At 37.1% G+C, this 25,690-nt stretch overlaps 2 protein-coding genes and 1 long non-coding RNA gene across 10 annotated transcripts in view; 2 read left to right on the forward strand and 1 right to left on the reverse strand.

The window, feature by feature from the left end:
- The window catches only part of ddx46 (DEAD (Asp-Glu-Ala-Asp) box polypeptide 46), a 53,936-nt gene extending 38,460 nt beyond the window's left edge, over positions 1-15,476 (forward strand). For all 3 annotated transcript variants that reach the window (XM_069898406.1, XM_069898405.1, XM_069898407.1), the window contains 9 exons: positions 50-212; positions 1,292-1,485; positions 1,594-1,731; positions 1,916-2,065; positions 2,239-2,412; positions 8,287-8,505; positions 11,149-11,293; positions 11,782-11,855; positions 15,104-15,476. In XM_069898406.1, the coding sequence (XP_069754507.1) occupies positions 50-212; positions 1,292-1,485; positions 1,594-1,731; positions 1,916-2,065; positions 2,239-2,412; positions 8,287-8,505; positions 11,149-11,293; positions 11,782-11,855; positions 15,104-15,151 (1,305 nt within the window). In that variant the 3' untranslated portion in view covers positions 15,152-15,476. The remainder of the gene's footprint in view (positions 1-49; positions 213-1,291; positions 1,486-1,593; positions 1,732-1,915; positions 2,066-2,238; positions 2,413-8,286; positions 8,506-11,148; positions 11,294-11,781; positions 11,856-15,103) is intronic.
- On the reverse strand, positions 3,743-10,558 carry LOC138743295 (uncharacterized). The gene is made up of 3 exons (XR_011344787.1): positions 10,380-10,558; positions 10,036-10,173; positions 3,743-6,188 (listed from the first exon to the last, which is right to left on the reverse strand). It is a non-coding gene; the product is annotated as an uncharacterized lncRNA (long non-coding RNA).
- A 7,835-nt stretch (positions 15,477-23,311) lies between the features above and the next one.
- LOC138743297 (UPF0461 protein C5orf24 homolog) overlaps positions 23,312-25,690 on the forward strand; it is a 29,742-nt gene continuing 27,363 nt past the window's right edge. For 5 of the 6 annotated variants that reach the window (XR_011344790.1, XR_011344789.1, XR_011344791.1 and 2 more), the window contains exon 1: positions 23,312-23,662. The gene's annotated coding sequence lies outside the window, so the exon portion shown is untranslated. The remainder of the gene's footprint in view (positions 23,663-25,690) is intronic. The other variant, XM_069898410.1, reaches the window with a different exon arrangement.

Here is a 25,690-nt window from a genome sequence, read left to right on the forward strand (position 1 = left end):
ATGAAAATATCTTTTAAACAAAATCATAATTCTTTGGGTTTTTTTTTAGATTGTCATAGAGGAAGACAACAAATTTTTGAAGTTGTTGGAACTTTTGGGCCATTATCAAGAAAATGGTTCTGTAATAGTGTTTGTGGACAAGCAAGAGCACGCTGATGGTTTATTGAAGGATTTATTGAGAGCCGCCTACTCCTGTATGTCATTACATGGTGGTACGTATGTTTTATTTATTATTATATTTTATTACTAGGTAATACTTGTTATTTATTTTTCCTCTGATTTTCTTTCTCTTTTACATATATAGATGGCTTCACAGTGTGGTGTTTGATCAGTGGGAAATTTCAAACCTCATTTAAGATAGCATTGTTCAAGTGCAGGAATGACAAAAGATTAATGCTTTATTTTGAATCCATAGCAAGTTGATTGGGAGGAAAGCAGCAAGATATGTGATGGCTTATCTCTGTTGATCATCACCCATGAACAGCCATTCTCATTGAGGCCCTTCCCCCTGGGGTCACAGCACATTTTTAAAAAAGGCCTTGTTTTCTTTTCACCTCATGTAATGTTTTTAAATGTAGTTGGTAGGAGAGAAGTATGATTTTAAAAAATTTGGCTGCTTCATAGGGAAGGGGACCCATAAACTATGAGCAACATCGTAGGTGGGCCATAGCTGAAAAAAGGTTAAGAATGGCTGCTCTAGAAGATAAATTTATTTTCCATTGGGCATTTAAGGCAGAATAAATAATGATGAAAAGCATCATTCACCTAGTTGATATGAAACTATTTAACATTAACCATCAAATACATATTATAGCTCAATTCCTCTGCTATAACTAAATTGTCTGACCACTTGCCAAACATGCAAAACTACAAAAATATTCTTGAATCTATATACTGAAAAGAACAGAGTTTTAGGGCTGAATTTTCTGATGTAAACACAGGTCTTGTTATGTAAATCTGCTCTGTGGTCCTGGAGAAATGGTAGCTCGTCTTTGGCGTGCAAGGCATGGTAGGAAGACAAATAAAGGTGACTTGATTTTATCCAGCCTCGAAATGCAATTTTGGTCCTACCAGTTGTGTTATTGGCTGCCTGTGCACTTCACCACTGGACTTAGGGAGTTCACTGAGGCAGCATGCAGCCTTACATCCACAGGATTCCCAGTTTTTAGCTGGAATTTTCAAGCAAAACAGCTTGTACATTGTCAGTTTAAAAATAAATAAGGTTCTTAAATATTTTAACACTTGTAAATTGTTTAAATGGACAAAAAAAATCAGTTTTGATTTGTTTTAGGTATTGACCAATACGATCGCGATAGTATAATCAACGATTTTAAGACTGGCGTGTGCCGATTACTTGTGGCCACTTCAGTAGCAGCACGAGGACTGGATGTGAAACAGCTGATTCTTGTTATCAACTACAGTTGTCCTAACCATTATGAAGATTATGTACATCGAGTGGGGCGTACCGGAAGAGCTGGTAACAAAGTGTGTACATGAAGAAGAATGATCTTGGTTCATTGAATTACTTTGATTTACTTTTGGTGAAATAGAATTCTGTTAACTTATTTGCTGGTGGACTATTTTCTTTTGTAGGGGTATGCATATACATTTATCACTGAAGAGCAAGCCCGTTATGCAGGTGATATAATTAAGGCATTAGAATTATCAGGAAATTGTGTTCCACCTGAGTTGGAAAAGTTATGGAATGACTTCAAAGAACAGCAAAAGGCGGTAAGTAGTAATTGTTAAAAATTGTACAAGTGAGTTTAAGAATAGTAATTTTGTCTTTTGTTACGAAAATATGTAAATCTGTAAAAACAGAAGGGCTGCTAGAAAATGACCTAATAAATTAGAACTGTGAAATAAGAACTCACAAACTTGATCTTGTTAATCATTTATTTCATGTATTCTTAAGGAAGGAAAGACTATAAAGAAGTCAAGTGGTTTCTCTGGGAAAGGCTTTAAATTTGATGAGACTGAACAAGTTTTGGCCAATGAAAGAAAGAAACTACAGAAAGCAGCTCTTGGTCTGCAGGATTCTGATGACGAGGACACTGCAGTTGATGTAAGTGCTAAAGTTCTGGCAAAAAAATATTATGCACATTGCCATAGTTATCTGAATATCACTGAAATTTTGTCTTATCCAATCACTTGTAGTGGCTAATGCATTTGAATTATTGGTTAATTTCAGATTTCAGGCAATTATGATGTCTTGTAATGTTTGCTTGTGCTTTGCAGATTGATGAACAAATCGAGAGCATGTTTAACTCCAAGAAGCGTGTAAAGGATATGGCAATGCCAGGAGCTTCGAACACTCCAGTGCCATCTGCTGGGAATGCAGAGAAACTGGAGATTGCCAAGAGGCTGGCATTGAAGATAAATGCCCAGAAGAATCTTGGTGCAGAAGCACAGGTAATAGATGTCTAATGTAAATCAGTGGAATATTAACTCGTTCGAAATTATAACATAATCGTATTTTAATTAAATTCAAGATTATTTGAGATACTTTAAGATGGAGGAAAGTATAAAACAAAAAAAGTAAGAAAAATCACAGCCAGTAGAAGTAGGATTATATTTGCCAATTATAAAAATGAACATATTGATGGAATTGTTACAAGGTAGTAAATCCTGCAATGTATCAAACATGTTCATTCACGCTACCCAAAATATTAATCTGTTGGAGTCTTCATGCAATTAATTCATTTGGAAATAACAAATTTAAAGTCTAGTACCAAGGCTGAGTTTTGGCACTGTTATTTATTGAAATTATACACTACCTGGATATCCAAGTATTTGAGTGGTCAATAAGTGAATATAGTTTCAATTGCTTAATATTAGAATAACATCATCGGAATTGCTGAAAACTGGGTTCACTTAACCTCGATATAATGTTTTCACATTCTTGTAAAGTGGCAAACAGGTTATTTAGTCAAATCTGTCAAATGATCCCTTTAAGTAAATTGCTATTATGTGTATCATCACCATCCTGCAATACCTTGCTTCTGTTCCAGAACATCTGAGATGTCATTGTCCTTCAAAAAAAAAACATGGTTTCCCCTCTACTGGCATCAACACAACTCTTACCCACATCTCTTCTATTTGCCGCACATCTGACCTGACCCCCTCTCTTCCCCTTGACACAAGGACATGATTCCCCTTGTCCTCTCCTTCTGCCCCAACGGCCTCTGCACCCAACATATTATCTTCTGCAATTTCTGCCTCATACAACATGATCTCACCACTAGACACATCTTCCCCTTTTCTCCCCTCTGCTTTCCACAGGGATCGCTTCATCTGGAACTCTCTCATCCATTTATGTCTTCCCACTAATCGCTCCCTTAGTACCTACCCCTATGACCACAGGAATTGCTACTGTTTTGGCCACACCTTCTCCCTCACCACCATTCGGGGCCCCAAAAATTGCAAGTGAAGCAACACTTCGTGTGAATCTGCAGAGGTTATCTGTTGCATCCATTGCTCCTGTTGTGACCTCCTCTACCCCTCAGAGAGGTTGGATGCATACTAGAATATCAGTTTGTTGAGGACCTTCACTTCATCCGCTGCAATAACGGGGACCTCTCAGTAGCCAACCTTTTCAGTTTTACACCCCATTTCCACAATGACATATCTGTCCATGGCCTTGTGCACTGCCAAACTAAGGCATCCAAAAATTGGAGGAACAACACCTAATATTACCCACCCCCCCCCACCCCACCATCACTTCTCAACTTTTTTTCTCACCTATATCCACCCATATGACAGCGGTCTGTGCACTTCCCCTGCCCTTTATTCCCTCCATTTTTTAATTCAGGAACCTGTTGCTTATTGGTTATACTTTGACAGCACAGGCCCAAAACATTGGTTATATCCCTTTGCTTCCTATAGACACTGTGTGACCTGCTGATTTTCTCCATGCTACATTACTACCTTTACCATCAATGCTGATAAAATTGTAATAAATACATTATTACTGAACAAAGGCACATGCACAGATTAACAGGTTTTATTCTATATTTTCAAGATTACTTATTTTAAAGATATAGTCATGTTCTCTCGAAATAGCTTCACATGTCTTTTGTATACCATAAATCATCCATAGTTCTGTATAAAATTTTCTCGTGGTTTTTCAAAGCCCAAGCAGTTTATTAATACATAATGAATCCTTCAATCATATTCTACTTTTAGTTACTATGTAAAGCAATTTCACCTGCAAATTTATTTTCAGTTGTAGACAGCTGTGCACCAGAAAATCAATTTAATTATTATATGTGATTGCTAACAGGATCTTGATCGCTGCTTCACATGGCAGCACCTGCAAGTGTTTAACACAAATCAAGGCTACTAATTGATGATTCAATGTTACTCTCAGTGTTACAAAAATAGCTTCTTCCCCTCTGCCGTCGGGTTTCTGAATGGACGATGAACCCATGGACGCTACCTTACTTTTTCTCTGTTTTTTGCACTAATTTTTTTTTTAATTTTCCATGTACAGAATTGTAATTTATAGTAATTTTGTATCTTGTTCTGCACAGTTCTGTCGCCTCAAAACAACAAATTTTGTGATACATGTTCATGACAACAAACCTGATTCTGTTACAGGTGTTAATAAGGTGAATAGAAATTTAAGAGCAACATGAGATTGAACTTTTTTTAATCGGAGAGTAGTCTATATCTGGAATAAGCTGCTCGAGACAGGAAAGATTCTGGCATTCTGTTTAGATATGTATATGGAAAGTGTTTCAGAAGAAGGATAGGCCAAATGCAACTTGTTCAGAATGGATGAATTGGGATCAAGGGACTGTTCCATGCATTATAGTTGTACGACTAATAATTTCTTGCAATGAAGCCTTAAGTTTGAAAATCAGAAAACTACAAATGCCAGAAGTCAAAATTAATTTGTGAAGAATGTGGCCTTGAAATTCTTTGTTTAGCTCAATGATTTTTGCATTATGTATAGAGATCGCACTCCCATGTGTTGAAACCTCCTTTGGCTGACCACATCTACTGAGATGAACCTTTGTAAGATTGGTGAGGCCTGATTTTGCATAAGTAGATCAACCTAATCCAGTCCACAAAACTGGAATATGGTGCCTGCAATCTCTTGCATTTCTTTATTCTCAAGGTTATTGTGGCCATTCCAAAGGAGACATGGTCATAGGTTACCATATATTACAATATATAAATATATACACACACACACACCACACTCTCTCTCTATTATATATTTGTGTGTGTGTGTGGTAATGTATGGTAACCTATGACCATGTGCTCATTTGGAATGGCCACCCTAGTAATCCTAATCATTATCATCCCCCTCCCTTCTCAACCCCTGATATTACTACAGCTCCTTTCTCTTCCCTATCACTGCCACTGCCTATTGTCCTCTAAATAACTATCATTCCTGTCTCTTCCCCCTCTTGTCTTTCAATTCTCACCTCCAACTGACTTTCCTTTATTTCCCTCCCAGTGACCTGTGATTGTAACTTTTCTTGGACCAGCTGTTCAATAGAATTCTGCATGGTCTGACATGCAAAACTTCCAGGATCCCCTCTCGTTGATGCCTTTTATAGCAGCAACTATTTCTGGACCTGTAAGGCTTGATCCTAGATGTTTGAGAACAGACCAAATTTTCTGTTGCTTTTGACATTCTCTGCTGAACTAGGCATCATTACAGGAAATAAATTGAAAACTGCTTTGCCTGAGCAAAACAGATGTATTTTTCTTAGTCCTTATCCTGGTATATGTGATGTAAAACTAGCTTTAGGGATGCTGAGAAGGAATTATAACTTTATAGATATAAGACATGGTTAAATGTTTCCATCTTTTTGAATATCTAACGAATCAATCTGCTGTGGAAGTTATCATTAATTTTGTTGAGAGTGCTAATAGAAAGTTTATCAAAAAGTCCAGCAAGATTTTTTTTACAGAGTTGTGAAAATATGGAATGGACCATTATTATACACAGAATGAATTAAGTGTTTGAAATAATAACAGAAAATTCTAGAATCTTTAGCAGGTTAAGCAGCATCGGCGGAAAGCAAAATAGAGTTCACAATTCTAGTCCAGATCTCTCTGTTTTTATTTTTCCAGCTGCTGCCTTGCCTGCTGTGTTTTTCTAATATGTTTTGACCTTGCAGATTTCCGGCATCTGTACTTCTTCCAATTTTCATGAGATGCTTGAAATCTTCCTTTTTGGAGAAAGGAGATGAAAGAAAACGAGAAAGAATTAATCAGGAGAATTGGTTGAATCATATCTATTGCAATTAGTGCTTAATGAGCCTGGAATTTCAGATGTTCTGATGTTAAGGTTTTAAAAACAAATCAAACTTACATTTTTCTGGTGGAGATTAATCTAAAGCACTTTATGGAAAATTAAAATAACTTTTGGATTTTTGTGACTGACATGATTTTTTAAAAAATATTTATTTTTCACACTGTTGATCCATATCAACCAAAATATGTACAAACGTATCTCACAGTGGTCTTTTCTCCCCCTTTTTTCCCCTCTACCCACCCCCCTCCAATACCCATAAATATTCAACATATACAATACAATAAAACCATAAAACAATATTTTCACACAAAGGAAAATAAACAAGAAAAATGCATCATCTATTTATTACACATTGAATCTAGTCGTTTTGTCTTCTTATCATTTTCATTCTCATTTTAGGAGATGGAGGTCATAGGCAAGCTCTCTCTGATATGTTCCATGTATGGTTCCAAATTTGTTCAAACATTGTGACTTTATTTTTTAAATTATATGTTATTTTTTTCCAATGGAATACATTTATTCATTTCCATGTACCATTGCTGTATACTCATGCTCTCTTCCATTTTCCAAGATGACATTATACATTTTTTTGCTATCGCTAAGGGTATCATAATTAATTTTTTTTGCACTTTATCTAATTTGAGGCCTAATTCTCTACTTCTTATGTTACTTAAAAGAAATATCTTTTTTTTTTTAGTATGTTATTTTATGAATTATATTTGGTATCTGATTTAATTCTTCCCAAAACGTATTTACTTTCGTACATGCCCAAGTTGCATGTAATGTTCGCATTTCCTTCTTACAGTGAAAACATCTATCTGATAATGTTGAATCCCATTTTTAAAAAAATTTTGAGGAGTGATACATACCCTGTGTAATCAATTATACTATATCACGCATAACCTTGTGTTTATTGTATTCTTCATAGTTCCAGAACATAACTTTTCCCATACTTCATTTTTTATCTTTATGTTTAGATCCTTTTCCCACTTCTTAGGTTTATAATTTATTTCATTTACCTTATCTTGCAGCTTAATGTACATGTTGGTTATAAATCTTTTGATTGTCATTGTGTCTGTAATCACATATTCAAAGCTGCTTCCTTCAAGCTGTTTCCAAATTTATCCTTTAAATACGCTTTCAATTGATGATATGCAAACATTGTGCCATGAGTTATTCCATATTTGTACTTCATCTGTTCAAATGTTAATATTATTTCCCAAAAAAACAGTTTTCTATTCTTTTGCTTCCTTTTCTCTCCCATTCTCTAAAGGAAAGGTTAACTATTGTAAAAGGGATTAGTGGATTTTGCATCAATAGTAATTTTGTTACTGACATGATGTTGAGAAATTAACAACACATCTATTATTTGGTGACTAAGTAACCTTTGAATGATGTTGATGGAGCAATAAGAACTTTGCTTCTGCTTAATTAATCAAATGGAATAGTTTACATTTATTTGAAAGAAGGCATGTGTATACAATAATTAAGATTTTAAGAGCTTAACTGCTAAATGGATATGCTCTATTTTAACAAAAGTCTTCAGATCACTAAAAGTGCATGTGGTAAATAGACTTCAGCCCAGGATTTCAGATAAATGTGTATTTTAGGTCAACTATATGACTCCTTGTTTATACAGTATATTTATTGTTTGCAAATGTACACAATTTATCTACAGAATTTTTTTTTACTGTGGTTTGGAATGTGATAATGGGATTTCTCCTTGTCGGACAAACAGAAACAAAAATAGAATCTTTAGTTACATTAGAATTTATTAAGAAATTCTCCAGTCCCTTGCTGCAAGATGTATATCATCTTAAATTGTGTGCAAAGATGTGCAGGAAAGTGGTTCGTTGAATTGTACGATCACAGATATAATATTTCCAGATAGTATCACAACTGAAGTGTATAGCAGGTTCTTATAGGTTCCTTTTTATGAAAACTGCAGCATTTGTGCTCTCCCTTTCATCTCACAGTTTAATACATTTCTCTATTTTCTCCTTTAAATTAAGGATGTGATGCAGCAGGCTACAAATGCTATAATGAGGGGACGAACCCTCCAAGCTCCAACAGTGTCTGCAAAAACGATTGCAGAGCAGAAAGCAGAAAAGATCAATGCCAAACTCAACTATGTGCCAGCAGAAAAGCAAGAGGATGAGAAACCAGAAAATGCACAAACCGAATCATTCAAAAGATACGAAGAAGAGCTCGAGATAAATGACTTTCCACAGGTGAGCTACTTTTAGGTGGTTGGAATTTAAAATGATAAGTTGACTTTTCATGCCTGAACACCTATCAATTTACAGTAAAAAACCCCTGTTATCTGGAATTCAAGCAACTGACAAGAACATGGCAGAAAATAAAAAGGTAAAAAATAAGGTTTAAAATTGGTGCCACAACATAATCACAACACAAAATCTCAAGCAACCAGAGAATACACTTATCCAGCATCTACCAATCCCCAAAGGTGGCCGGAAGCCATGGGTTTTACTGTAATTTACTGTACTTAACATCTTCAATTAATGTATGAAAATTTTGACTTTGTAACTAACAAAGTGCCTAGTAACCACTTCATTGTCCATTATCAAGAACTGTCAAGGGACCTCTGCTCCATTGGTGACCAGTGTAACCATTTATGACCACATCCTCACTATTCCGTGAAAACAAACCAATATTTGATGAGCATGGCATCAAGGAGTTCTGGTGAAAATAAAGAAATGAATATACACCAGAGAACAAGTAGTCCAGTAGTCGGTATCATGTACAGAGGAAGATTGTTGACATTATTGATCAATTTTCCCACCATTACAAAATCCAAAGTATGATGTCTATCATCAAAACATGAAGGGCAATTTACATATCATCATTACTACATACAAACTTCCCTCCAGGTTGAACAGAATCCTGACTTGGAAATGTTCATTGTTACTGGACTCCATTACCTGGAAGTCATCACTCAATATCAGAAGGACCGCAATGGTGCAGGATAATTTACCAGTACCTTGTTAAGAGCAATTCTAGGTATATTCAACTTTGTTGTCATGTATTCCAAAACGTGAATGTATTTCACAAGTCAATAACAACAAATGAAACATGAAGACTCAATAGGAATGATTTTCATGAAAAACTTAACCCATATTGGGTTCCCTAATCACCTCTGAGGTAGTTCAGGGACTCGGTTGGGTTCTGACCAGTTTGACCTGGTTGGACCCTTTCAGATTGCCATGTAACTGCGGACCCTTTCAGATTGCCATGTAAATGGGTTGTAAACCATGCAGATTGCCCAGTTAACCCATTTTACATGGCAGTTTGAAAGAGCCGACTGTGTACTTTGAGTAAGGTTCAGTGCAGAGAATGGGTGACACCGCCCACTCCTCTTTGCATGTCTTACTCCTGCTGGCATAATATAAAATTGGTTGTATGCTCTGTAGTTCTGCTGTGTGTGTTCTGTTGTTACAGTTCAGGCCGTCTATCACAGTATATTTTCTTGTTGAATTTTTAATGGTGTGCATCCTATAATCTTGAACAATAAAAAGGAGCTCCAATCCTGTCACTCAGTAATTTAGATCCACCAATACTATACAATAGGACAAGAGTATCAGTTGACAGAATACTTGTGCACGTAATTCAGCCTATAATAATGACTGATAATGCTGTTTGGGTATCTTCATTCCTCAGATACCAAGTATACCATTTAATCTACCTTTTTAATTCACCTCGTGGAAGGGTTCAGGCTGAAAACGTTAGCTATATATCTTTACCTCCTGTGGATGCTGTATGACCTGCTGAGTTCCAGCATTTTCGTGTATTCACTGTAAACTTTCTTGTTTCGCATTTTAATTCAAGAGACCAGTTCCCTGTTTTGTTAGGAGTCTTAACATGGCTCAAGGACACTCGACCTTAAAGTCAAAACATGCAGAGTCAGTGATTTAAAAGCAATCTTTATACTTTTACATCAAATTCAAAACAAAATAATATAGGGTATTATGAACTTTATCATTAAAATTTTCATTTTGCATACCAAACACCCCAACCACGCTTTCTTCACCCACCTCCCATCAGGAAGATCACACACTGCCAGATTCAAAGACAATTTGTTTCCTACCATTATCAGACTCCTGAATGCTTTGTACTATCTGATCTCACTCTGTGACTCTACATTTCTAAACTGTGTCTTTCTTACATTTCTTTCTTTTGTTTACATTTTCTTCTTGAGTATAGTTTATAGTTACTAATAATTCGAAATTCTGCCTGGCCTGCTGGAAAAAGGATGTTATGCTATGTTTTGTATGTACTCTTGTCAATAAATTTGAACTTTGACCAGTATGAGATGTCTCGTTGGACTGTTCACAGAACAAACTTTATCACTGTATCCTTGTACGTGTGACAACAAAGTTGAATATACCTAGAGAATGGCATTTTTTATTTTGAAGTATTTATTTTTATTGGAAACTAAATTATTTATACCCCTATTATTCATAGAACCATTGAATATTTAAGATCAGTTTTATTTCATTTAGAAGTAGTGTTGCATGGAAACATGATGATTGTTGGCATGGTGACCCAAGCCCCTCTGGGTATAGCAAATAGATGTGTAATAATTGCAGTAAGCACAGCGGTATTAAAGTGCCAGCAACCTGGGTTCAAATCCGGTGCTGTCTGTAAGGATTGTGTACATTCTCCCTATGTGCACAAGTTTTCCCCAGGTGCTCCCATTTCCTCCCACCCTTCAAAACTTATAGGGGTTGGAGGTTGATTGGTGTATTTCAGCTCGTGAGCCAGAAGGGCTTGTTAGAGTGCTGCATGCCTAATTTAATTTAAAAGCTGTACAACTAATTTAGGTAGCTTCTCATCTTGTAATGTATCTTTTTCAGACAGCCAGGTGGAAGGTCACATCCAAAGAAGCTCTGCAGAGGATAAGTGAATATTCGGAAGCTGCCATCACTATCAGAGGCACTTATTTTCCTCCAGGAAAAGAGCCCAAAGAAGGCGAACGGAAAATATACCTTGCTATTGAAAGTAAGCAAAAATGAATTTATGAACAAAAGCATTCCTATAGGTATAAAGCTCGAAGGCTTAAAATGTTTCTTTTACTTCCAAATATGGAATTTGATTAAAATAAATACACATCATCCTCCTGATATTTATGGAAAATCTCTGCCATCATTTGTTGCCCAAATCTGCCTTATTTCAAAAGGAAGACTTAGGCTGACCATTCTCAACCTGTTTTGGCTATGGCTCCCTTAGGACAGCTCAAAGTTTATGAGCCCCCTTCCCCGTGAAGCAGTCAAGTTTTGGTTTCTTCCGTACTTTTCTCCTACCGACTCTATATATTTAAAAAAAAACTTCTGTTATGTGAGGTGAAAAGAAAATGGGGCTTTTACTTAGATGTACTGTGGCCCCTAGATTATTCTTGTTTTTACTTCTGCTCTTAATGTACCATTTGATTTTTATGCGAAAGACTCTCTTGCTAATTAATTAATTATTTTCAACCTATTACTGCTCAGGTGCTAGTGAATTGGCTGTTCAGAAAGCTAAAGCTGAGATTACAAGACTTATTAAAGAAGAACTCATCAGACTGGTAAAAAAACTTAATGAACTTTATTTTGTACATCCCATCCTCTCCACTACTAACAAAAATCACGATAAAATAATCTTGATCAGTTAAAAGTCCTGTTTTCTGAAGTCTATCTTTGTTGATATCATTTTTCTTGACGGGGATGATTTTTAATCCAAGGGACACAAAGATAGAGAAATTGTAGGCGAGTGAGGACAGTTAGATCACATGTAATTCAGAGTTCTTTAAAATTGGCTTACTGAAAGGTTTGAAGGCTTGTGACAAATAGTGTGCTGTAGGAATCAATGCTGGGTCCACTGTTTGTCGTATATTAATGATTTGGATGGGAATGAAAGTGATTAACAAGTTACAAGTGGATTGGTCATTGGTAATACCACACTTGAGAGTATTCTGTGCAATTCTGGTTATCAAATTGTAGGAAGGATGTGATTGAGCAGAGAAGATTTACGAGAATGTTGTCAGGGCTGGAGGGTTTGAATCACAAGAAGAAATGAGATAGATTAGGACATTTTTCCCATAAACTTCAAAGGCTGAGGGAAGGACGTAAAATTATGACAGGCATAAAGATGATAGTCTTTTACCCAGGGTAGGGGAGCCTTAAAATAAGGGGACATAGGTTCAAGTGAGAGAAGAAAGGTATAAAAGGACCTGAAAAATGATGGGTATGTGGAATGGGCTCCCAAAATAAACTGTATGGCCAGGTAGAGTGACAAAGTGTAAAAGACATTTTGACAAGCATATGGATAGGGAAGATTTAGAGGAATACAAGGCAAACATAGGCAAAAACGATTAACAATGAGTTGGGCACGCACGCACGCACACACAATGCCTCTCAGAATTAAGTAGACCTTTATTAAGTCTCCTCTCCTTCTTTGCTTGTCTCATGACTTATTTACCAATCCAGGCAACATCCTAGTAAATCTCCTCTGCGCCTTCTCCTTTCTCTCATGAGGTGACCAGAACTGAACACAATATTCTAAGTGGTCTCACCAGAGATTTGTCGAGTTGCAACACGACTTTTGACCCTTGAACTCAATGAAGCCCAGCATCCCATAGGCCTTTTACTAATATTTAATTTAAATCACATAACATAACATTGATTAACCACCCCATTAATACCCTCCGTCCTTCCTTACCCACCTACAAAAGAAAGAAAAAGGAGATCATCAGTAAATACAGTCGTAGGCCTTCTTAACTATCCTATCAACCTTGAGAGTTGTATGGATTTGGATTCCAAGGCCTCTCCACACTATAAGTATTCAACCATTAACCCTGTACTCGGTCTTCTGGTTTGACCTTCCAAAATGTATCACCTCGCACTTATCGGGATTGAATTCCATCTGCTACTTTTCTGCCTAACTTTGCATGCATCCTGTCTATATCCTTTTGTAACCTATGACAACCTTCAGCACCACCCACAACTCCTCCGAACTTTGTATCATCCGCAATCTTGCTTACCCATCCTTCTGCTTCATCTAGATAATTTATAAAAATCACAAAGAGCAAGGGTCCCAGAACAGATGCCTACGAAATTCCACTAGTCACTTACCTCCAAGCAGTGCTCCATATGTGGAGCAAGAGACAGTTATTATTTTGGGCCTTCCATCGGAGATGAAAAAAATTTGAAATCAAAGAAATTATAACTTGCAGAGAAGAGAAAAGGAGTGGAGAGCAATGAGATTATGGCAAACTGGTGCAGTGAAGAAAAAGACAGTTAGTCATGGCCATCTGTGAAAAAATGGTGTGAGGTTATTTATTGCAGCTAATCTGGACATAATGCAAATTGAAGGAGATGAGTGAGGGAGGGCAAAAGAAAAAAACACACTAGAACAGTGTGAAACATGACGTTGCAGTTGCTGGAAATTAGAAAAAAGGGAATAGTTCAAATAGAATTTTCTTCTGCTATCTTCAATGAAGATTTTTTTTAAGAGATAGTTTAGGACCAGCCATGACCCCGTCAATGTGTAGCGACACCGAGGCTCTTCTTCGATATCTAAGATGTATTTCCTATTGCAGAACAATAGTCTGAAACTGGGCTTGCACAAATCAAGGGAAAGATGGGAGACAGACTTGGGGAAAAGGATTCAAGAACAATATTGGTCAAAATTGTGCTCTAATAATATGTTATTAGTAATCAGTTATTCATGTCAGATATAGATTGGTACAGTGCAATTTTATGCACTAATTATACCTTACACCACAAAATTTACATCTGAAATTCCAGACTTGTGTTTTAGATGTGGTGTAGAGGTTGGAACATTTATACATTCAACCGGGGTATGCGTGAAAGATCTTTTTGGTATGATTTGGCAGAAATTTCGACCAAAATTATAGGTGGATTTTCCATTGGAACCAGGACTGTATTTATTGAGCAATCTAATGGTCATTGGCACAAAACTATTAAAATATCAAATACAGTTTGTGAGGATTGCGCTAGCGGTAGCCAGGAGATGTACAGCTGTTATGTGGAAGTCCGACTTTCCCCTACTTATCACTCACTGGAATATGGAGATGCAAAGTTGTGCCCCCCGGAAAAAATAACATAATTTTAGAAAGAAATATGATATGTTTGTTAAAATATGGGAATCTTATTTGAATCATACTGGTTTAAGGATATAATTAACTTACACAAAAAGGTTTAAAATATATAGTTAATTGTATTGAATACCTGAAGATCAAGATATGGACTAATTAATGAAGTCGTGCTCAAACATTTTGGACAATTGTTTTTTTTAATGTTAGCATTTGGGATGGGGGTGGTTGAGATTTGGGCAATCATATGAGACGGTAATTTTAAAATACTATTTATATGATGTATGTAATAATGTTCTATATAAGTCTTGGAAAATTTAAATAAAATATTCACAAAAAAAGTTGAAATATGCAACAGCGAGTGGGGGAGGTTAAACAAGTTTTATGTTGCATGTTGTCAAGCATTAATCCGAACTTGTCCATTCTGAGATAAATTGGAAAGGTTGTTTGTGAAACATTGTCCTTGTTCTTTTACATTTTGGGGGGGGGGGGGGGGGGGGGGGGCTTTGTTGAGGTTCTTAATGGAAGTCACAGCTCTCATCTTTTTGCCAAAAGGATAAATGGCTAATTCAACACACAAAAAAGGGGTTTTAACTTTATTTTGATGGGGATTGAAGTTTCTAATGTTAAAATGTGGTTTGATTATTAAGTGAATGCATAAATCCAAATTTATGTATCTATGTTGTAACATATTTTTAAACATTTTGTTTTTGTTGCAGCAAAATTCATACCAGCCAACCAACCGTGGACGATACAAGGTTTTGTAGGAATCTGTAAAATATATGTTATATGTCTACAAATTGATTTTAATAGTAGCCATTATTGTGCTTACGTCGATTTATTCTCCCAAAAATGTTAAAATTGGATAATGTTGAATTTATTTTTAGCTCTTCTACAGAATCTGTGGACTTTATTTTGTGAATTTCTGGAATCCCTTCTACAGTAATAGGTTTCTGTTGATATTAGATTTTCCCTAAATCCAACTTATTGTAAGTGAACAAAAAGTACTTTTGCTTTTGAAGTGTAATTAAAAAAAAATTGCATTTTGTATCCTTGGATTACAGAAATGTCAATAAAGTCAAATAAAATGAACATTAGGTTTAATTGGATGGTTTATTTAAGCACCAAATGTGTAATAATTGTTTGAAGTACAACCGGTGATAATTACTGTATGCCATCTCATGGAAGTCACTTCTCCCATTACTTTCCCAATAGGGACAATGCCAAAAGAAAAAGGGACTCATTTGAAAACTTCTACTTTTTAATTTTGGCATTGAGAAACAATTTTTCTGAGAATAAATTAATTTTGTTTTGATGATTTGTGAAAAAGGCTGCTTATCATATAGCACATTCTTGGCTATCCCATAATTCTATTTGTAACAATTGTTTGGCCTGGAATTTACCAGTGGCATTGAGTTGCCCAGCTTGCATATTAACGTGAAATAGATAGAAACTTGCCTAAACATATGTAACAAAGTAACTTCTTCAGTCTTACACCTGTCACATTTTGAGGAAAGTTTAGAGTAAAATTTAGCCATTTGAACTTTAGAAATGTAAACACTTGGGTGAGATATTCATCTTAATAACATTAATTTGTCCAATTAAGGATATTGAGAAGGAGACCACTGAGCCAAGACTTCTTAACGTAGTTCATTAAAGTATGGAAATTCTCTTAAATTATTATTATTTTTAGTAAAAGTAACACCTAAGTAATTAAATGGATTTTTAGCTGTTTTAAAAGGAAGGGCAGTATCTAGAGAGAGCAAGAAAAGTTCAATACGAACAAATCACTTTTCTGAAGATTTAATTTATAACTCTGGGAAGATCTCTTTCGTACCTGATCTTTAGTTCTTAATGTGAATCTGATAGCTAATCCTATAATTGTCCTTTTTGGATCAACTAAGACAACTGATTTGAATTTATCTATGTCTCAATTCCATGTAGTCTCTTTTGCCTCCCTTATTGTTAGACATATTCAATACTGTTGAGATGGAAAGATACTGTCCCTCCTATTTATAGTCAATGGCCATCTGATATGATGGCAATGCCTAACTTTGGGGGAAAAAAATCAGATGTTCTTCTATTGTAACAGATTTAAATTTTCTAAGTTTATGGGTCCTTTTATTAATTATTTTTGTAATATATGAGATCATTTGGATCTTGCTTTGTGAATTTGTGATTTATTTTTATGGTACTGAAATTGTATGTACTTACCAGATAACTTCAGAAGGGAAGGGGGTAGAAGAATTTGTTCTATGGTATAATATTTACTTTAAAAAAAATCTTTTTAAGTTAGCCATATGTTGTAATTGTTTAAATGCTTCCTTACTTTTTTTCTGTTTGACTGTTATCATATTGAGTTTATATATATAATAGATTTATTTTTCTTATATAATGGGTTTATCTGCATGTTCCTTTTCAAATATTACCTTTGATTAATTGCTTCTACTTGTGTACTATTTCTGTAATATCCAATAAAAATATTGAAAAAGAAGGTAGAAACTTCCCAAATGAAGTGGGCTCAGATTGATCAGTGAGCTTTCCATCTCCATATAAAGCAAAATCTTGAACATGAAAATGAGGTTGAGGCATTTCCATGATACTTTACTGAAGATGTAATAAAGGCATTGTTCAGAGAAATCAATGCAATTACCACACAATATAATATCATCAAGGTTTAAGAGGCATGCAAGGAAAATGTAGAAATCGTCCACTGAAGTAACTTGTAAGATTGTGGTTTCAACAGTAATAGAAGTGAGAAAGGGACATATGCTACAGATGATGGGCTTATTGTAGGATTTAAAGCTCAGTTTGCATTTATCAAAGTAAGAATAGATGTGTTCAAATTTAAGAGAAGACCAGAGGAATGACATCTTAAAACTTGATTAGTCTATCCTATGTTCTTCTATAGAAATTTATAAGTATTTTACAAAGAGGAGTAAGCCATCCATTTTGTCAAACCAACATCAGTAGCCCCTTGATTATCTTAAGACTGTAAAATCCCTGTTATCTGGAATTCAAACAACTGACAAAGAAATCACAGAAAATAAATAAGTTAAAAATTCAAAAGTTTAAAATTGGCACCCTACCTGTTAGTTCGCCCATTACCCAACACTCAATCTCATGCAACCAGCAAATTCACTTATCTTGCATCCACTAATCACCATAGGTGCCAGTTACTGGTTTTTTTTTTTGCTGTATTTAAAAATCTATCTATTTGTCTTGAGTGTGTTTGGAGATCTTTGGAAAGTGAGCAAATTTTTTCTTCAGAATTGTCAACATTCCTGTGCAGAATGGTCAGCTGTTCATTGATATCCTTGGCTTCAGCTAAAAGGCAGAAACGTTCTTTCCATCAAGGGAAATCAGACTATCCCTGCTGAGAAGGTGAAGCCTGGGAGAAGGCCGTACGAGGTAATAGACCAACGAGGGACTTGGTGGCCAAAAGACTCGCAGGCAGCTGGAAACTGGGACTCGAGAACCAGGTATTTACATTTTAAATTTAAGCATACAGCACGGTGACAGGCGATTTCAGCCCACAAGTCCAAGCCGGCCATTTTATACCCAATTAACATACATCCTGATATGTTTCAAATGTTCCAGGACTATACCCGTGTAAACAAGTCTGGTTTGGTGTTCTTCCATGATACTGAAAGCCTGAAATGAAATGCTCTGGAATTTTAAGTATTGCTATACATGTTTGCTTACAGCAAGATGAGCCTTCTATCCCTGGGTTGTAACTCTGTATTTTAAAGTTTCAATAGTACTTAAATCAATTTGATACTCCCAATCTGTCATCAAGGAGGCAATAAACTGAAGAGAATCTGCAGTAACAGCTGGGCTATTAAAAAAATTGAAACAGAACAATATAATGGCCAAGAACGTACAAAATAAAAATTTTAAATCTGAACTTTGGTTAAATTATATTGGTCAAACAATGCAATGAGATTTGAGATATGTAGGTAAGGTAGTTAAGAAGAGATCTCACCTTTATTGACCAATCCATGAATCCAAGTATAGTGAGGTCTGGCTGGGATTGTGTACAACATCATCGAAAGGAAGCGAAAATATAAAGAGCCAGAGAGATGATTGGCAAAGATGTTGCTTGGGTTGGAAATTTATAGACATGAGGAGGAACTGTCTTGACTCTATTGTTTTCTTTGGAACAAAGAACTGGTGAAATTTAAACAAGGTGTACAAAATTGTATGCCGTTTGGGTAGGAATGAATTATTTTCCTTAGAAGGGGATAACCATAATTAATGGAGCATGGAAGTCAAGTAATTGGCCTGGAACAAGAATGTAGACCAAGAGATGGGATGTGGTATTGATCTAAATATTGATTTTTGGTGTGCAAAGATATTATGGTCTAATTGGCTATAATTTCCAATCATTCCATGAACCTGCACTGGTTTATCCACAATTACGTGATCATTAGCTTTTCCTTTATTTCTAATTGATATTTTTGGAGCCCAAATGGAAACCAGCATACATTTGGGGCAGTACAATGACAGAACTAGTGGAGCCACTGCCTTACCGTCCTAGTGTCTCAGATTCAATTCTCAGTTCCAGTGGAGTTTGCACACTCACCCGGTGACTTCATGTGTTTCCACCAGTTGCTCTGGTTTCCTGCCATGGATGCACAGGTTGGTAGATTAATTTGCCACTGTAAATTCCGCATTGTGTATTGTGTGTGGAAGGATCTAGGGAAGAGGGTGGTTGTTTATATAAAAATGGGTGAAGAATAAGTGATGTATTTTATAAACCATTAGTATAAATGGGTGCTTAATGGTTATTGCAGACTTTGTGGGCCGAAGACCCTGTTTCTGTTCTGTTTCTCTCCATGACAATGACTTACTCCATTTTATCTTACAGTCACATTATTTCAAACATTCAGCTGTAGTAATGCAATAGTTGTTAACATTGCCAGGGTTAAGAAAGTGATACAATTTATTAAGTTAGAAACTGATAAATATTTAGTGTAGGTTAGCTGTTTGTTCAATGAATAGTAACATCCAGAATTGGGTAATTGCCAATGGTCCTGATGTTGGTTTCTCTACAGCAGCTGAATGTTCTAGTTTACAGCAGGCATGCTTTTTAAATAAAGTTCAAGTTTGTTGTCACCTGTTTTGTGAGCAATCCTGCTGGTCAACCCAATCCTGGCACAGTACAGAGATCACGTGAACAGTGTTGGTAATCATGATAGAGTTAGAGTGAAGGGAAAATAGAGTGATTGTAGAAGGCAAGAGGAGAAAATCTGGGAACAGGTTAAAAGATGTCACCAGATCCAGTTCCATTTTTGTTATATCTCGTAAACATTACATTTTAACCCGAGTTTTCAATTTGCCTTCTTGCACTAAGATCCTTGTTCAAGGTGATGGAATTCCTACTGAGATTTCACTTTTCTTCATTGATCCATCTTTAGTCTTAACGCCATGGGACTTGTACAGTGCCAAGCCCCAAACACACCTCCATAAAATGAAAAATACCTGTATGTAAAATTCAAACAAGATGGCTTTGTTTCTAAACTATAAATTATAGATAATATTAATAAATGCATCAAACAAATAAATAATCAGTAGTCTTCTTTCTTCTTTGGCTTGGCTTCGCGGATGAAGATTTATGGAGGGGTATGTCCACGTCTGCTGCAGGCTCATTGGTGACTGACAAGTCCGATGCGGGACAGGCAGGCACGGTTGCAAGGGAAAATTGGTTGGTTGGGGTTGGGTGTTGGGTTTTTCCTCCTTTGTCTTTTGACAGTGAGGTGGGCTCTGCGGTCTTCTTCAAAGGAGGTTGCAGCCCGCCGAACTGTGAGGTGCCAAGATGCATGGTTGGAGGCGATATCAGCCCACTGGCGGTGGTCAATGTGGCAGGCACCAAGAGATTTCTTTAAGCAGTCCTTGTACCTCTTTGATGCACCTCTGTCTCGGTGGCCAGTGGAGAGCTCGCCATATAACACGATCTTGGGATCAGTAGTCTTAATAATAAGTAAAATACCATCTGGCTCAGTAAACAAAGAAGTGTTTGCCCACAGTGTTGAAAAAGCAATTAATTCTGATTTAAGAACTGCATTAATATTTATTCAAAGTGAATGTCAAGAAAATGGGTGACCACTAGGTGGTGAAAACAAATACATTCCTTGAGTCCTTGACTTAACATTCAGGACCTCATTTGGCAGGAACTTATGAGATTTAGGAGAAAGGGGTTTTGGTGCTAATAAAAACAAGTGTTCATTTAAGAAGTTATCTATCCTGGACGCACATCTCATTTGTCAGGAAGATGCAACAGTATCAACACTTCCTGAGAAGAACTGAGATGGACAATGGCTACTGGCCACTTTCTGTCAACTTTCTACATGAGCTCTGTTGGGTGTGTTCTGGCCAGCTGCATCACAGTGAGGTACGGTTGCTATAAAGCATTAGATCAGAGGACAAGGTCAAACCACAGGACTATAAAATCAGCACCCCTACCACCCTGCACACAGCATCTTTTAGCTATTCCTGTTAGGACAGAGATGAGGAATATCAGAGCCACCAGCCTGAGAAACAGCTTCTTTCCTTCCACGGGCAGTGAGAATGCTGAATGAACTGCTCATACAAACCCTGCTAGACTCTACTGTTTATTGCACAATATATTGTATTTTATATATATATATATATAAAATGTATTACACACACACACACACACACACACATATATATATTGTGTGTGTATTTTTTATATATATATATATATATATATGTATTGAATGTGTAGATGCACATCATATGTATCATTTGTATGTGTTATGTCTGTGTGTTACTTCTGGACATTACCACTCCATAAAATCGTCGTCCGCAAAGCCAAGCCAAAGAAAAGACTTCTGGTTATGTGTTTGCATGTTTTTGCACTGAGGACCAAAGAAAGCTGTTTCATCAAGTTGTACTTGTACAATCGGATGATAATAAACTTGAACATTAATTCAGTAAGAATGGTGGAAACAAACAGGAGTTTCAAAAGTGAATTCAATACGAGAGAAAATAATTTGCAGGGCTGTGAGGCTAAAAGGAGGAATGGCACTGACTGGATTCTGTGTCTTAACTATTCTACCACATTTTGCTTCTGGAGCTCACTTATGCTAATTGGAGAAACTATTTGTATTTACATTGAGAATCCTTTTGGATGGTGCAATCCCACAGGTCTATAATTAATATTAAATTCATTATAATTTAAGCAGGTTTTGCTATAAAGTTGAAACATTTGGGAATGTGAAAGAGTTAATTTAAGACCTGTTGGTATTGCTTAGCAAAAAGATGTTCTTGATATAATTAATAAACACTAAGATTTGTGCCTTATCAAAAGATGCAGGTGCAATAACATTTTAATGATACAGACTGGATTCTAAGAAATCTGAAGCTTCTTGTACCGAATGACCAGATGTAAAGAATGGAGATTCATGAATGTACAATGAAATCATCAAAAAAAAAACAAACAAGGTCATGAGCATTTTTGCTAAATTACTTTTTCAGTTCAGCTACGTTTCAAATTGTTATTCCAGAAAAGATGGAATAAATACAGTAATTCAACAAACAACAATTGATTGGATTGTATTTAATTTCTTTTCAACTTCTGGTCCGATGGGTTGGCCTCCAATGTGATGCTCTACATCAATTGTATAACACTGTATTACATCTGGCCTGGACAGTTTTAATAGAGCTCCTGTAGAAAATTGACAGGATGGTGGCTGGTAGCCTTGCCCACCTCATTCTTCTCAGAAGCACAGACGCTGTTGCACTTTCCTGACAAGTGAGGAAAAGTTGCGTGACCTGGATTGGTCATTTCTTAAGTAGACTCCAAAGAACTTGGTGCTACTCTCTCCACTACTGAGCTATTAATATGCAGTGGAGGGTGGTCGCCCATGCTCGTCCTGAAGTCCACGATCTTCTCCATCTTGTCCACATTGAGACTCAGGTTGTTTCTCTCATACCATTTCATGGTATTTTCCACCTCTTCTCTGTACCAACAACTTTGTGTCCTCTGCAATTTTGATTACTCTGAGGTATGCTCAGATAGAATGATTGATTTTATTTTCTAATTTCTACCTTAATAATCAAGCATAGTGCTTGAATTAATATGGTTTCTTAGTAAGAAATGAAAATATTTACTTTAGGGTTTGATGCTTTTTTCTTTTTGGCGCTTCAAAGAAAACTTGGACGTGAGAGATTGCTGTCACAGTGAGGGACTAATTGTTAATCTTGAGCAGCACTGCAGAGTATCTCAAAAAGAGCAGGGGCTCTTTTTTATTCTTTGAACGTTGAAGCCTGTCTGTAAAAGTATTTTCTTTTAACTGAGAATGTAAGAAGAAAGTTGCAAGTGTTCAAGATAGATTTTGCACACTTTGTAACATGAAACTGTGGAAACAAATGTAAATGGCAGTGCCCGCGTGTCACACCAAGGGAACCAATAATGCATTAAAAAAAGCTGTTAATTTTTTTTGTGTACAGATCTAAGACAACTATTGGAAGCCCTTCCCTCTCCGCAAGATTAGCTTGTACATGAGAAGTCTTCTTACTAGCCTGCATTGACATTGCGATCAAACCAAGCAGAAATCTGCAACAGTTAAAGTCCAGTTTGGACATTCCACCCCCCCCCCCCCCCCCGCCTTTGTGTAAAGCATGTGCACACCTTGTGGAAAATTAAAGCTCAGTAAAACAAAATGCCTGTAAAACACCGTGTACACTGGCAATTTAAAAAAAAATACTGAGAATAAAATGGTTGTTGGAATAATGAAAGAAAGCTGCATGACATGTTCCTTGCATGGAGGGCTGAGCTTTAACGAACGAGTGCGAATGAGCAGGGCACAGGAACCTTTTTTCTTCCGCGTTGCTTGTTTGCCCTGCTGAGCCCGGCTCGCCGGGCGGACGGAAGTGCGCGTGCGCCGCACGTAGTTCAGTGTTGTGGCCGCCGCTGCTTTGAGGAAGGTGGCGGAGGGGCTTTCGCCGCGTCTGTGATCGGCCGGAGGGGAGGGGAGGGCCGGGCCGGGCTTCTGCACCGGAGCCCTGCCTTTTCTGTTTGTTTTGCGGTGGCGGGGGTTTGTTTGTCTGCGTCGATCTGAAGAATTTGGAGGCGGCGGGGAGAATTGGCTGAAAGGGGGAGGCCGGCGAGATGAGCCGTGTCATGTTCTTCTTGCTCGCCTTTTAGCTGGTGTCTCCCCCCACCCCACCCCCTCCCAGCGCTTGCCAGTGGGGAAAGGGTCCTGGCCGGCGAGCACCAGGAGCTGGATGCAGCTGCGGTCCATTGTCGGGTAAGATCCTGCTCTCCCCACAGAAAGGAGGGCTCCTTCCTGCTTGTGCCCCATTGCATCATATTCTCCCTCGATCCTCCCCTCCTGCAGACTGATTGAGAATAATGTATCCTCTTTGCGACTTGCTTTTCACGTCACGGGCGAGACCGGGTCCGCGTCGCTCATTCCCTCAGGTGGTTGGGCAGATCCCCTTTCCTGCCCCCCTCCTCTCCCTGCTGCAGAAATGATGGTCCTGAAGGGGCCAGGGAGTCACCACGGGATCCTTTCGCTGTTGAGGTGAGACTTGAGATAAAGGGTCTGCGGAGTGAAGCATCCCTTTAGGTTGGAATCCCAGCTTGTGAATGTGATTGACCAAGTCACTTAAAAACAAAAAGTGCCTCCTCCATTGCTGCGAGGAGATGTTCCTGAGGCATTTTGAAAGTAGAATTTGTACCCCACCTCCTCCAAACCTTTGTGAACAAAAGGCATTTGACCAACAATGATCTTGTATCAGTGCAGATAACACCATTGCGTGCTCACCCCTTGGTGGAAGTTCATCTCGTGTAAGGGTCAAGTACATCATGTAAAATTGTTTTTAATTGAAATAGATTAAGGAAGCAGAATACATATGAACTTGTTGATTCGGTTTTCTTTCTGGAAACACGTAATGAAATGCATCTAACAGAGGGTGTCACAAAATGCACTCTCTAGGAAAAGAATTCCCCTTATTTTGCTGCGACTGTTCATATTAGAACAAATATACCAGTACAGTTTATGCTCAATTACAGAATGACCATTAGAACCACTGTTGCTTGCTTTAAAGCCATGAGCAATTTATCCTAATTGTGATAAAAGTAGATTATGTCATCTAGTGTTTGATGTACTAATAATTAAATCAATGATTCTTGTAACTTGCATTTTAAATGTATTTTAGATTATGCAGATGGAAGGGAATGATATTAGCATCAAAATTTGATCTTAGATGGATGAGTACAAGGAGGAAGTTTGTAAAATTAGACTTGATCTTAAGAAACAAATAACAGAGTTAATATATTAGAACTGCAAATACAGATCGAGTCGAGTGAGCAGGAACGCTATTCAGTGATGTCATAACATTTATAGGTCAGGAAGATTCTGACTGGTTATTACAGTTGGGCTCTGCTCTTCAGCATGAGATGATAAGAAGTAACCTATTTGATTTCCTGAATGCTTTGCAATGGTCCCCTTTCAAAAGGTCTGTAACAGATGAAGTCTAAGATCCATATTATAACAATCTCTGTTTAAGACCAAAACGGAAGAATTTCCACAAGGAAAATGCTGGAAGATAATCCAGGGAGATTGTACTAGCAGGCATCATACTCAAAGTTTTGGAATGAAGTTGTGTACTGGTGCAAATGAAGCATCACCTCTGTCATAGGCATTCAACTTAAATGTTAGCTGCTCGGGTGCCGTTCGAGGGTACAGTTGGCCAGCCACCGCACAACATCTGAGCCAGGAAGAATGAAATAGGCTGACTGTGCTTGGGGAGTATGGAAAGTCTCCAGCTGCATAAGTGGGATTTTATATCTACCCACTAAATGAACAAAGATGGCCTACCCACACTCTGTCTTTGGTGTCAGTCAAATTCATTTGTGGTCTTCCAACACTAGATGGTGCTAAGAGAAGCAAAAAGGACATCTTTAGGCAATGTTTCCAACCATCTTTTTCTAGTTATTGTCCAATTGCCTAGTTGAACCTGGAGTTGTTTTGAAACTTGAGAATAAAAAAATCAAGGGCTTATGATGGTTTTTTTACGTATTCACAAAAATTGATGTTTAAATTCAATTCAAAAATGTTCATAGTGTTATTGTTGCATAATGAATTAAGAGGATATTTTAGCCATTGTAGTAATTTTCAATGATAAAATGGTTACCTGTGGAAAGATGTAGGTTTTATTTTGCAGGCTGAAATTTGTGGTCGATGTAGATTGCCGGCAGTACTGCTTGTGTTGAAACTTTCTGTGGGATATTTAGCTTTCTAATATGAACCCAGGCATTTAAGTGTAAATTT

This window comes from Narcine bancroftii, chromosome 9, assembly GCF_036971445.1.
Source record: "Narcine bancroftii isolate sNarBan1 chromosome 9, sNarBan1.hap1, whole genome shotgun sequence".
NCBI classification, from domain to species: Eukaryota; Metazoa; Chordata; class Chondrichthyes; order Torpediniformes; family Narcinidae; genus Narcine; species Narcine bancroftii.